This window comes from Drosophila nasuta, chromosome 2L (assembly GCF_023558535.2).
Source record: "Drosophila nasuta strain 15112-1781.00 chromosome 2L, ASM2355853v1, whole genome shotgun sequence".
Classification (NCBI taxonomy): Eukaryota; Metazoa; Arthropoda; class Insecta; order Diptera; family Drosophilidae; genus Drosophila; species Drosophila nasuta.
This window is the reverse complement of record NC_083455.1, coordinates 2,184,895-2,197,950: the sequence shown is the minus strand read 5'-3', so window position 1 is coordinate 2,197,950 and position 13,056 is coordinate 2,184,895. Positions and strand designations below refer to the sequence as shown.

The following is a 13,056-nucleotide window of genomic DNA, read 5'->3' as shown; positions in this document are numbered from 1 at the left end:
ACGGTCAGAGTTGTTCACGCGTCCGGTTGTTGCCGGCTGCGCTGATAATCATACACTTAAGAAGGCACTTCAGCTAAGCTAATTGTTTTCTCTTATCGTAATCCAAGTACATAGTACACACAAATTGAACTTAACTGCCTATAAAAGCAAGAACTGCGACTTGAACGCACTTAGTTTAGCGCCATCAACAGCATACGTTTGCAATGTCAAAAACAATTGGGATTTGGTTAACATTACTTTATGTACTCAGCTTCACGCATAATGTTGAGCTCAGACATATTAAGGGTGCACCTAAATCCGATCCAGAACCACAATGTGGATATCAGGTACGTGTCACAATTAAAAAATAAAAGCCAGAAAATCAATCTTTTACCCCCATTACATGCAATAGTGCCGGCCAACCGAGCCCTCTCTTATCGCAACTGCGTATGTGTAGTATATACATATACATACATCCATAGTATAAATTAATGCACATATACTAATGCAATTCAATTTTCCCTGTGTGCTTCTTGTTGACGAGTGCTTTTATTGGTGTCAGCTAGTATTCTCTTTTGCTAATATCTCCTTATCAGCGGTATTCACAATAAGAGAGAGAGGGAGAGAGAGAGAGAGCAGAGCCGTGATTGTTTTCAGAAATCAAATTTCATGCGATTTTTAGCGACTTATAATTGTTTCAAGATTCAAGTTATCTGGCATCTTATTTGTTTTGACTAATGCAATTCAATAAATATTTAATGTTTACTTTAGAGCTGCCATCCAACAAAACCAAATATGCTGAATGTACATCTTATTGCTCATACCCATGACGATGTGGGTTGGCTTAAGACTGTCGATCAATATTATTATGGAAGTGAGACCCAAATTCAGAAGGCTGGGGTGCAATACATTATTGATTCGGTGGTGGAATCCTTATTAAGAGATCCCGAAAAACGATTCATTTATGTTGAGTCCGCATTTTTCTTCAAATGGTGGAAGGAACAGACGGAGGAACTGCAGGACAAGGTGAAAATGCTGGTAAACGAGGGACGCTTGGAATTCATAGGTGGAGCCTGGAGTATGAATGATGAGGCAACCACGCATTATCAAAGTGTAATAGATCAATTTGCATGGGGTTTAAGGTAAATTTAAATTTAACCTTCCAAAACATTAATGAATATGAATTGTAAATTGCAGGTTATTGAATGATACCTTTGGAGAATGCGGCAGACCCAAGATTGGCTGGCAAATCGATCCGTTTGGACATTCACGAGAGATGGCATCCATGTTTGCACAAATGGGATTTGATGGTATGTTTTTCGGACGGTTGGATTACCAGGATAAGGACGAACGTTTGATGACACAAAACGCCGAAATGATATGGCATGGTTCCGAAAATTTGGGTAACATTGTGAAAGAATTTTATATAATAGAAATTTTACAATTAGTGTTCGATTCTAGGGGAGAAAGCTGATTTATTCTCTGGGGCACTATATAACAATTATCAAGCACCGGACGGATTCTGCTTTGATATTCTGTGCTCCGATCAACCCATTATCGATGGTAAACATAGTCCAGACAATAATGTCAAGGAGAAGGTAAGAGTTAATTGTCGATTGAATTGCTTCGGTTCAGGTTAATGTTACCTTTTCCATTGTCTACCGTCTTACCCCAATTCCATTTCTGAAACTTCATCAGGTTGATGAGTTTTTGGAATACGCTAAAACTCAAAGCACCTATTATCGTACCAACAATATCATCATTACCATGGGTGGCGATTTCACTTATCAAGCTGCTCAAGTTTATTACAAGAATCTCGACAAATTGATACGGTAAATGTTCCTATATGTATATGCGTATGTGTATGTTTGATTATTATCGCTTTGTCCAATTGTTAGCGAAAGCCTCTCCTACTCATTTGGTTCAGTCCATCAATCCAGCTAACCTAATCCTAAGATTCTAAATAATAAGGTCAACTACTTTTTGTGTATAGATCGATGCATTCTTTGAGTTTGTTACAAAGATGGCGGAAGGTTATAGAACTAATAATGTTCTTATTACCATGGGTGAGGATTTCCATTACCAGAATGCTGATATGTGGTATAAGAATCTGGATAAACTGATCAAGTGAGTAGCAGGGGCTTTCCTTCACTTCAAGGTAGCTTGTAAGAGAAAGTAAGCACGCTCCAATATGCTTCTATGTCCCATCCCTCTTAAGGTATGCCAATGAACGCCAGGCCAATGGCTCGAAAATAAACCTGTTGTATTCAACGCCATCGTGTTACTTGAAATCCCTGCATGATGCTGGCATTTCGTGGCCTACAAAGAGCGACGACTTCTTCCCATACGCATCCGATCCACATGCTTACTGGACCGGTTACTTCACCTCGCGACCAACTCTGAAGCGTTTCGAGAGAGACGGCAATCATTTCCTACAGGTCTGCAAGCAGCTTAGTGCTCTTGCCCCACAGCAATCGGCAGAGTTCGATCCACATTTGAATTTTATGCGTGAAACGATGGGAATAATGCAGCACCACGATGCGGTTACTGGAACGGAGAAGGAAAAGGTTGCTCTAGATTATGCAAAACGATTAAGTGTTGCCTTCCGTGCTTGTTCCACCAATATCAGATCCGTTTTAAATCAACTGTCTAAGGGATCCAATCAGGAGGCATCTACAAACTATCCATTGGAACTAAAAACTTGCTCGCTTCTGAATATAACTAGTTGTAGTACATCCGAGTCCAGCTCCCGATTTGCTTTAACACTCTATAATCCTTTGGCTCATCGTACCAATGAATACGTGAGAATACCTGTGCTCGATTACAATTACGTCGTAACAGATTCTTCTGGTAAGGATTTATAATACATTGCGTATTATGAAATATAATGAACAACTCGTATCGGTCCACATCTAGGTAAAAGTTTGCCAACCCAAGTGGTTCCAATACCTGGACCTGTGCTGTCAATCAAGCAAAGAAATTCTAGTGCCATTTATGAGCTTGTGTTCTTGGCCTCAAATTTACCAGCCGTTGGATTTAAGACATATTTTATTGAGAAATCTGATGACACAGCTCATAAGAAACCCAAATCTTTACCAAAGAAATCAACGAGTTACACCGTGATTGGAGACAAGGTAATGAACAATATCCAATGCGTATTCAATTCTCAACTAATCGTAATAATCAAATGCCCAATTTCATTATAGAACTTCAATTTAACTTTTGATACGAACGGTTTTCTTTCACAAGCGTCGGCCGATGGCATGACAAGAATGATTTCCCAGGAATTTCTGTACTATGAAGGGGAAATTGGAAACAATAAGGAGTTTCTAAATCGTTCATCTGGCGCTTACATCTTCCGCCCCAAGGAGGGCAAATTACATTTCGCCACAGATCACGTTTCCATTGATGCGTATAAGGGCTCCTTGGTACACGAGGTGCATCAGAAATTCAATGATTGGATTAGTCAAGTGGTACGCATCTATAACGGAAGAAACTATGCCGAGTTCGAGTGGTTGGTGGGCCCAATTCCCATTGAAGATGGTAACGGAAAGGAGATTATTACTCGTTTCAATTCGGATATTAAATCAGAAGGCATTTTCTATACCGATTCCAATGGTAAGCCATATTTCCAATAATTTTGGAAACTGTTCTTAAATTCGATAAATAATGTATCCCATAGGCCGAGAAATGATAAAACGCCAACGAGATCATCGTGATACTTGGAATCTAAAGCTTCATGAAAGCGTCTCGGGCAACTATTATCCAGTGACAACGAAAATCGCTCTAGAGGACTCAACGGCACGTATGGCGATCCTAACCGATAGGGCACAAGGAGGTAGCTCCATGCAAGACGGTGCCTTGGAGTTAATGGTTCACCGTCGTCTGTTGCACGACGATGCATTTGGTGTTGGCGAAGCCCTCAACGAAACTGAATACGGCATCGGACTGATTGCCAGGGGCAAGAACCATTTGTTTATTGGTGCATCTTTGATTCGCGAGGATATATCCCTTAAAGCAATGGAGCGTTTAGTGCAGTTGGAGACCTTGTTGCCATCATGGAAATTTTTCAGCAATATGAAGGAATACACCCAACAACAGTGGCTCAGTGAGTTTACCAACTCGGTAAGTATCGTTGATTTTACGAATAACAGAAAGCAGTATATTGCATCTATAATTTTTTCTACAGTATACTGGAATTTCATCAACCCTCCCAAAATCAGCGCATCTGCTAACCTTGGAGCCATGGCACGATAACGAACTACTTGTTCGATTTGAGCATATTCTTGAAAAAGATGAGGATTCTAACTACTCAAAGTATGTGCAGTTCAATGTCAAGGATGTACTCGGTGGTTTCAACATTGTTGATATGAGGGAAACAACATTAGATGGAAATGCGTGGCTAGACGAGCACCGACGCTTCGAGTTTGTACCTGATCCAGAAGATGAGAGCTATAACGCATATGGCGTATTTAAGAAGCAATCGAATAGGGTTCACCTACTGGATGCAGCTAAACCTCTACTGGGCGTCAAATATTCAAATGAAGCCTTGGAAACCGGAGAATTGGGAGCCGAAAGCAATCGCATTAGACGTAGTGCTAACAATAGACATTTTACTATGCACAGAGAACGCATTACCCAAGATGAAAGGAAGAGCGCTAATAAAGCATATGTACCAGCAAATGACCGCGCCAAATATTTGATCGAGTTAAGTCCCATGGAAATTCGTACTTTTGTCATATATCTAGAATAATACCCGCTATAAAATATTCTATAAATAAATAGATCTTCAAAGCATTTCGTTGGTTTTAAAATTGACAAAAATACATTTGAAAATGCTCTCAAATAAGATAATGTTGTCATATTGTCGGGTCACATTATATGATCTTTATATTTTACATTTCATATTTGTAATCCTTTCTCATATTTTAGGATCAACCAGGCATTTGCTTATTACAAATATAATATAATATTATATATGTGTATAAACATATGTATGTTTATGTGCATTTAGCAATTTTTGTTCCTCAAGTTCAAAAGCAAATTATTTTCGTCCATGGTAGCCCAGCTCGGAAGTTCTGTGGTATACTCCCAGCCAATACCCTATGAAATAAAGAAAATATGAGCTTGATTCTCCAAGTATAAATAACAACTAACTTTGTATTTCCATGCATGCAAATACATCACTAGATCCGATGTATTTGGATCTCTATAGTTCATCTTGCATTCCAAACAATGGGGATCTGTTGTTACTTTGGCAGCGTCAAAAGTACAATCAGGTGCCTCATAGCCAGTTTGAGCAGATGCAGTAACCTGGGAAAATAAACAACATAAAAACAAATTAATATTAATCGAAATCAATGTACAATATTTTACCTTTGGCTGGTGAATTACATTGTCCTTAGTTGGCAATGCACCAACACTAATATTTGCTGAAACTGTGTCATCCACCTTTTTAAGTGGAATAGTTGGAGCATCATCTGTGCCCAACCAATTTTCAGCGTTGTGTATAGTAATTAAATCGTTTATTAATTGATCTGCAGTTTTTCCACCAATATCACCTCCACGTCCCTTCAAGGGACCGAACACCTCATGGTTGTATAACGGATCGTTCACAATTGGGTAGCCTGAAAGACAAAATAAGCAGCTAGTTGGTCGTAATAATGAATAGTTAAAATATAGGCGTTACCTAGATATTGTAAGTGAACTCTGATTTGATGCATTCGTCCAGTTAAAGGTTTGCATTGAACAATGCTATAATCACCGATTTGAGATATCTTTTGAAAGGTTGTTTTACAATCTTTACCCTTCGGGGACACCTTGCACACTCCAATTTTATAGCTTACGACTTCAATTGGTTCACTGCACTCAATAATTCCACTAGAACAATATCAATCAGCTAATTATTATACTTGGTGAAGACTTCATGGACAACTCGTACTTACTCAGGAAAATGGCCCTCAACACAACAAACATATTCTTTTTGAACTTGTCTGTTCCGAATCTGTTGCTCCATTTGCCTTGCTTTCTCTGAAGTCCGGCCGAAAAGCAAGAGCCCAGACGTCAAGCGATCTAATCGGTGTATCGTCCGCAAATTCTTTAGATTGAACTCTTTGGCAAGTATAAAAATCATCGTATTGTGTCTATAGCGACCACATGGATGAACCTATGGATAAATTATGGTTCGATAAAAATGAATCACATTACAGGTGATAATTAAAATTACCGGAATTGAGGCTGGTTTGTTGACAACCAAAATGTCCTCGTCCATGTACACAATCTGAATCTGCTGTGAGGTAACAGGAACTTCGTGTCTGTGGTAAAAAAAATAATCAATTATTCATGTTTAATTACTATTAGAGATATTTTACCTGTGAACCGTATTGGCGAGAAGATCGTTGTGCTTTAGCTTGTAGTCTATGGGTACCTTTTCGTTGTTCACTTGTAATGTTCCAGCCTCAATGCTCCGTTGATATTCCTCGGGAGGATGCGCTCGGAATTCCCGAGAAAAGACATCCAAAATTTTCTCGCCAACCCAGCGACCCTTTGTAAAGGTTGTGAATGTGAAAAAATAAGGGTAAACCTTTCGCAAACCTTTAGTTGCGTTTGGCTATGTTGATCTAGAGAAAATACAATTCATTCTTACCATTTTCTATATAATATGAAGTCTCCTCATATCTTTCTTCACTGAAACCTGGCCTTGTTAGTTTAAGATCTTTTGTTTCCAATTTTGGTTTCTTCGCTTCAACAGGTATGTCTTCTTCGGGAGCCTTTCGCTTTTCTGCCAATTGCTCGGAAAATTGTTCAGCAACAGTTTTTGACTAAAACGAAAATTAACATCTTCAAGTTCGTATCACAATATGGGTTCAAGGAACTTGTGGCGCCCACTGAGAACTAACAGGTTCTAACAAATAAAACGACAAATAACAAAAAAAAAGAGAGAATTGAAAGGGAAGTCGTATACTGCAGGAAAAGTAATAGACGGCTGTAACAAACTCAAATTGTCATCATAAAACAGTGGTCCGCATTCGTATCTTAAAAGAAGGCGGACACAATCAAGTTTGCACACCATAGTCCTAGTCACAACCAGAGTCAGAGTGAGAGTATTCAGTACCCAAAGGAATGCCGTGGGCATACCGGCCATATCAAGAGTGTAAAGAGAGGAACTGCATTCAAAACAAAGAAGCTTGAATAATAAAACTGTGCTGGCGAAAAACACCAATACATTCGCAGATTTGACATCCTCTATGTTAATGTCGAGACTTATTCCTTACTTCAATAGCCCTACAACTACCACAACGAGTCACACTGCACTTAGACTTGTCGAGGAGAGATATCTCCAACACTACTCATACATAGAAACACACAAATTCCTACTACGTACGTACACTTATTGTGGTAACTTTAAATGCAAGTGACACAATAGGCGCATAATGGAAGACAAAAAACATTTGGAGCAATTTACTTTTAAGCAGCAGTGCGATACCTACTTAAAACAGGAGCCACTGTTGCCACCACTGATAATTGCGGAAGCGCCAGGTTGCGCCAACTTGACAAGGAGCAGCTCGTCAGCAAACAAGACGGAACGACGAACGACAAAAACATAGCAGCAAGCTTCAGACCCAAGATACTGACGACGACTCGAATAACATATACCCTGCCTGTCATAAAACTAGAGAGAATCGATTCATCTAGAGGTACACCCGCTTGTATTCGTTTTTCTTATGCAGGATACAACAAGAAGCGACAAAAGCACACTTCAAATGTGCAGAAAGGAAAAGCAAAATGAGAAATAATTATGCCAAATCCGCGGTTAAAATATGAAGGTAAACGAGACGGCCAGCTGGAAGTCATTAGCTTTCTCTCCCTCTTTCTCCTCTCTCTTCTCTATTCAGTGCGCAGCTAAACAAAGGTTACTTATACTAAACTCTTGCTTTGCCGTGGTAGACAAATGAGTATGAGTTTATTTAGTAGCGGTCCACATAAGCTACGTGCTTACTTAGCCCCCAAAAGAATATAGATATTCTGGTTGCGTTACAAACATGAAAAACAACACAGCCTGACCGCGCAAACAGTCATAATCCCCAGCTTTAAAAATCCTCATCTTAAATTCCACATCATTCTATTTTCTGATATATAGTGATACTACATTCGTGTCCAATACTTCAACTAAGTATTTCCCGTATTAGTCAGACGCGGAAAAAAATCATAACCAATTCATAGCACATTGATTTCATTTTGCTGATAAAAAATACAAAAGGAAAGAGAATTTCAAAACAAATCTAAAATGTAAAGCTCTTGCCACATACTTTATACAAAGAAAAAGTTTGAATGTGTCACGCCGAAGAAAAAATATCCTTGCGGAATTTTTTGAAATGATCTCATAATAAATAGCAATTTGAAAATAATTTGAGTAATAGTAGATAAAATTTGATTAAGAGTTCAATGCTAATTAATGATTATCTTACAAATTTTGTAAATAAAACTATAGGATACCCCTAATAAGACTTCAATAATTTTAAAAGTTGAAAAGATACTCTTCACACAGATCTTATGTGATAGGAAGTTTAACATATTTCTATTTATTAGAAAACGTGAATAATAGAAATTGTAATTAGTTTTTCCTTTTCATACTTTAACAATAGCATTCAGTGCAATTCATGTCAGGGGAATAGAACAATAATTATGATTAACGTCATTTATGGCACACGTATCGAGCAGGATAACTAATACTGTAATGGAATTCAGTTCAATGCTATCTACGTTTTAAAAGGAATAACATGTGCAAAGAGAATATGAATATTTATTATGAATGGTAGAAGAATTAATTATTTGTATATAAAATATTTTTATATTTAATCTTTTAAAAAAATGAAGTTCAAAATGTAAATATGCATATATTATATTTTGACAACTGGAGAATTCCCAACACTTGCATGAACTTACTTCACTGGCGGAGTCTTCATTCACTCCATAAGTCCACACGGACTGCGATTCTTCAATTTTGTCCTTAGCATTCGCATTAGCAGCAACACTCGGAGCCTCAGTTGAGACACCGACGCCGTCGGCAATTGAAGCGGCGGTATTTATGTTGTTGATGTCCGACCGGAATAGAAAAATGTTTTGTACATCCACCGTGTCGTCACCGTGCTGAGTTTGCACGTGGCGCAACCCTTTAGGCAATGTCATACTTGGCCAACACAGAATGGATTCACCAGCAACAGCCCTTACAGCTTTAATATGCACGTTTGGCAATCGTTTTCTAATGAAACAGTGATACCACTGCAAACAAAAACAAAAATTATCAACACGTGTGTGCCAGCAAGTAATGTATTTCAAATAATTAGTTCAATTATAAAATAAAATGTTTAAGTTTGCACTTGCTAGGCGTAACGAATTCGCAGTAAGCCATAAGCTCTTCATTTAGAAACTTAATATTTAATAATATTTTATATTTCTTTTTATTTAGTGCACTTCACGCGAGTTTGAGTAAATTAGTTCGATAACTCTTATACAAGCGCATGGCTATCGAACAAATCGAGCTACAATAATCGGTTCACTTATTCCAACAGTTCCAATTGAATGCCATGTAAACAAATTTGGTGGTTGGGTATATTCATTCACATTTTAAACGTAATTGGATTTTAAACTTGGTACTAACCAAAGTGTCAATTTTACTTTATTATATAAAATTTGTTTAAATGAAATTAAATTAGTTGAGTACTATTACAATAATAATTAAACGAAAAAGAGTGAGAGGTACGGAAATCGGTCAACGTTATTATAAAAAACCAATTAGATGACTTCTAGATTAGAAAATAAAAAAAAGTACAAAAATGTAAATAGATATAAGGCAAAATGCTTGAGCTTTAAGGAAAACGATGCGGTCGTTTTAAGATAGTTCAAACGAAAGCTTTGATATTTTCCGCTTGATTTTTCGCCTCGTCATGTGTAAGCAAATTTAAGTTCAAAGCATGCAATGAAAACAAATGCACATGCAATAGATTTTTGAAAAAGATAACAAAACGCAACCAAAGAATTTGACCGGCAGATTGTACATATGAATTATGTATGTACATATGGATGTATTTCTATTTGAACTTAATTATTCAATCAATTGCAATCGTTTGTTTGTATTTAATGCTTACTCTTAGAGACTTAAAACTTTTCCGCATATCATATTTACTTATATATATACATATATATACACACATATTGTTTATGTATACAACATTTAAGTACATTACAGTACATACTAAATCGAATTCTCTAGATTACAATTTCATTATATACAAAACACACCTTTTAAATTCATGTCCAATTAATTTCATTATTATATACATACATACTTACATACAAACTTTATATTCACATACATATTCATACATACATAGATATTGTGGTTTTTGGTATATAGGATCCCGCACACAATATTGTTTGTAAACACGCAGTTGTAGCTGGGTAGGTTTTACAGTTTGTATAATTTTTGATGAGAAATCGTGATGTCGTCATTTCTGACTTTTTGTCCAGGCGAAAAGTCAATTTACAACTACCAACGCACACACACACTCTCATGTAGTCACACGCACACAAGCTAAGAATGTTAGAAAAAAATAAAAAATAATGTAATCGGTGAGTGCGCACACCTACAAAATATCGTGCTGATTTAATCACTTTCTTCGTCGGTTGGCACCAGCAGCAAATGCCAACTTTTACTCTCATATACACGCACACGCCCACACACCCAGACTTCTGGTTAGACCAAGACCAAGAGCCTTATGGCCAGTGGCCATTAAATGTTGCCCTAAATAAGGGGCAAGCCTTTTTTGGTCGCCTTAACTTGAGTTGTGGGTTTACAGAAGGATGTTGTAGTTTCGTGACCGAGTGCTTTTCAAGGAGAACGTCCTTTCAACCGAATAACATACTATAGTAGTCGCTGTCCCGGGAAGTGAAGAGAGTAGTCAGAGTAGTAGAGTAGTAGAGTTAGCGATAAGAGAGAGCGAGACCGAGAGCGAAAGCAAAAGAGAGAGAGCGAGAGAGAGAACAGGTGTGCTAAACTAGTCACGCAGTTGGGCATGCAATGGTCGCGCTCGCTGTTGGCTTTTTTACTCCGTGGTATACACGATATTGTCGGCTTGATTCCAGGAGATATATTTTCTGTGCCCCCAACATGGATTGCGTCAGAGCATTACGAAAATTAATATTCGTAAGCTATGAAGTAACCCAATTGAAACTTCACTATTTAACTGGAATCGCGCAAAGACGCACTACAAAATAAGCCTTCATGATGATTTCGTTCGAGAGTCGATTCGAAACTGGTAATATGATTTTATGCAGAACTTTAACCTCGTTAATCGAAGGGATTTCAATGTCAACCTTAACGAAGGTCAACATGTCCACACAGTCAGCCATCAGCCGTCAGCGCAGTGACCTAAACGTTGCGAAGCTACAACTAAAATAATTGCAATATAATTACTCAGGCGAATGTAGGTCAACATAAACCAACTCGGACTCGCATTTGGTGTGACGCTACTCATACATATGTATGTACATATGTACTACATAAATTATACGTTTACTAACATGCATACGAACTTGTGTATGGCTGGACATGTTCATATGTATGTACACAGGTTCATATATGTATATGTATGTGTTTATGAATGTAATTGGTTCGCATGGGTTTAAATATAAAATTGAGAAACAAGCTTAAGTATACATATCATACTCTCATTGTTAGTAACATATTATTATGCAATGCTCAACAATTCCTGGAATGTATTGATCGTATTATCCTGTAAATGTACACATGTATATTTGCATGTAGTATGTTTGTACGCTACAATGATATTTAATAAGCGTAGAGACAAAAATTTATTTTATAAATATTTATATACATACATATTTGCATGTGCATGTGTTTATGTAGTAAGAATATCTAAACATCGTGCAGATCCCGCACAAAGAGAGATGTTTTCTTTCGCCCTGTTCAACTAAATCACGAGGAATTTAATTTTTGTTGGGCCTACGCCAAGAATATTCTTTTGTTTAACGTAACAATATGAAACTTTCATCAAAATCAAGCATTAATATATACTATATGCTTGGACATACATACATATGTATGTACATATATCAATACATAACTATGTCCGTTTCTATCTATGCATAAGTATAATACAACTACATTTACGAAATGGCACGTGTACTTATGTATGTATTATATGTGCGTATCATGAAAAGACCTTATTTATGGGATTAGGCTGGGGATTTACGATAGTACATAATTTTTATGCTTTGTCACTGAACACCAAACAAATAAAAAGTTTTGATATTAATTTTTTAAAATTCAAATCCTATGCTCTCGTTTATTATTTAGATTACGCATGTTTAGGAATTTGTTAAATATATATATATATATATACTTTATCTTACATATCTATAGGACATATTATTTACCTTGAAATACCATCATATTGTATCTTGCTAGATTTGCTCGTATGCGAAATATTAAAAATTTCTTATTAAGATTTTATATAATATCATTTTTGATCTGCTCATATGCAAAGAAATTAAACATTTCTTATAAAGAACATAAACAGTCAATTGATGTTTATGTTTATATCAATTGTAAATATTTATTTTAAATTGAAATGAAGCACTTAATAGAATTTAAAAATAAGCCCATTTAGTGTGAATGAAAAAAACCAAATTGTGGATATTAATATCAAAAAAATATCAAATATAGAGTAATAAGTAATATTATTAGCAAATTTCTTGCGTCGATCATAGCAAAACTCTAGCGAATCCATGCAACCGACATTAGATATTCGATTTAAAATATGTTATCAACAATAAGTAAATTAAACAAACAAACTGACTCGCTGCAAGTTCGAAGAGAAAAATATCAGAGTTTAAACTTAACAGCAAGCATTGCTCTTTGCTGTTAGACTATTGCGTATACGCAACCCAACCGATAACATTCTGCCCTGTTGTAGTTGTAGCAGTAGTCGTCGAAGTAGCAGAGCGCGCGTAATTCAAAATGTCGGCCCACAGTCAAAGTGGCGCAGTTGGGGC

The 13,056-nt window shown here is 36.8% G+C and overlaps 2 protein-coding genes across 7 annotated transcripts; one reads left to right on the top strand and one right to left on the bottom strand.

The window, feature by feature from the left end:
* Positions 1 to 5: 5 nt before the first annotated feature.
* On the top strand, positions 6 to 4,776 carry LOC132783625 (lysosomal alpha-mannosidase). Of its 3 annotated transcripts, none has more exons than XM_060788920.1 (10): positions 6 to 326; positions 751 to 1,121; positions 1,177 to 1,382; positions 1,441 to 1,577; positions 1,973 to 2,106; positions 2,198 to 2,829; positions 2,896 to 3,113; positions 3,186 to 3,597; positions 3,662 to 4,104; positions 4,169 to 4,776. In XM_060788920.1, the coding sequence occupies exons 1-10, from the start codon at positions 204 to 206 to the stop codon at positions 4,730 to 4,732; spliced, it is 3,240 nt and encodes a 1,079-aa protein (XP_060644903.1). In that variant the 5' UTR covers positions 6 to 203; the 3' UTR covers positions 4,733 to 4,776. The 3 variants fall into 3 exon arrangements, with proteins under 3 accessions (XP_060644903.1, XP_060644902.1, XP_060644905.1); XM_060788919.1 differs by lacking the exon at positions 1,973 to 2,106 and adding an exon at positions 1,678 to 1,811 and having other exon boundaries at positions 7 to 326; XM_060788922.1 differs by lacking the exons at positions 6 to 326; positions 751 to 1,121; positions 1,973 to 2,106 and having other exon boundaries at positions 1,237 to 1,382.
* Positions 4,777 to 4,794: 18 nt separating this feature from the next.
* LOC132783628 (pseudouridylate synthase RPUSD2-like) lies at positions 4,795 to 9,472 on the bottom strand. Of its 4 annotated transcripts, XM_060788932.1 has the most exons (10): positions 9,364 to 9,470; positions 8,926 to 9,261; positions 6,626 to 6,800; positions 6,351 to 6,573; positions 6,206 to 6,293; positions 5,925 to 6,145; positions 5,669 to 5,859; positions 5,356 to 5,606; positions 5,137 to 5,292; positions 4,798 to 5,082 (listed from the first exon to the last, which is right to left on the bottom strand). In XM_060788932.1, exons 1-10 carry the CDS (start codon positions 9,400 to 9,402, stop codon positions 4,990 to 4,992), a joined length of 1,773 nt encoding a protein of 590 aa, XP_060644915.1. In that variant the 5' UTR covers positions 9,403 to 9,470; the 3' UTR covers positions 4,798 to 4,989. The 4 variants fall into 4 exon arrangements, with proteins under 4 accessions (XP_060644914.1, XP_060644915.1, XP_060644916.1 ...); XM_060788931.1 differs by having other exon boundaries at positions 4,795 to 5,082; positions 5,137 to 5,606; positions 9,364 to 9,472; XM_060788933.1 differs by lacking the exons at positions 8,926 to 9,261; positions 9,364 to 9,470 and having other exon boundaries at positions 6,351 to 6,562; positions 6,626 to 6,714.
* Positions 9,473 to 13,056: the final 3,584 nt, after the last annotated feature.

What these genes read in the sequence shown, in the direction of transcription:
- LOC132783625 (XM_060788920.1), top strand. Translation starts at nt 204, where the DNA reads ATGTCAAAAACAATTGGGATTTGGTTAACATTACTTTATGTACTCAGC. An exon ending in AATCTGGATAAACTGATCAA is followed by an intron (nt 2,107 to 2,197) that starts GTGAGTAGCAGG and finishes ATCCCTCTTAAG; the next exon opens with GTATGCCAATGAACGCCAGG. An exon ending in CGTCGTAACAGATTCTTCTG is followed by an intron (nt 2,830 to 2,895) that starts GTAAGGATTTAT and finishes GTCCACATCTAG; the next exon opens with GTAAAAGTTTGCCAACCCAA.
- LOC132783628 (XM_060788931.1), bottom strand. Translation starts at nt 9,402, where the DNA reads ATGAAGAGCTTATGGCTTACTGCGAATTCGTTACGCCTA. An exon ending in ATGAAGACTCCGCCAGTGAA is followed by an intron (nt 6,801 to 8,925) that starts GTAAGTTCATGC and finishes TTTTCGTTTTAG; the next exon opens with TCAAAAACTGTTGCTGAACA. An exon ending in ACAAACCAGCCTCAATTCCG is followed by an intron (nt 6,146 to 6,205) that starts GTAATTTTAATT and finishes ATTTATCCATAG; the next exon opens with GTTCATCCATGTGGTCGCTA.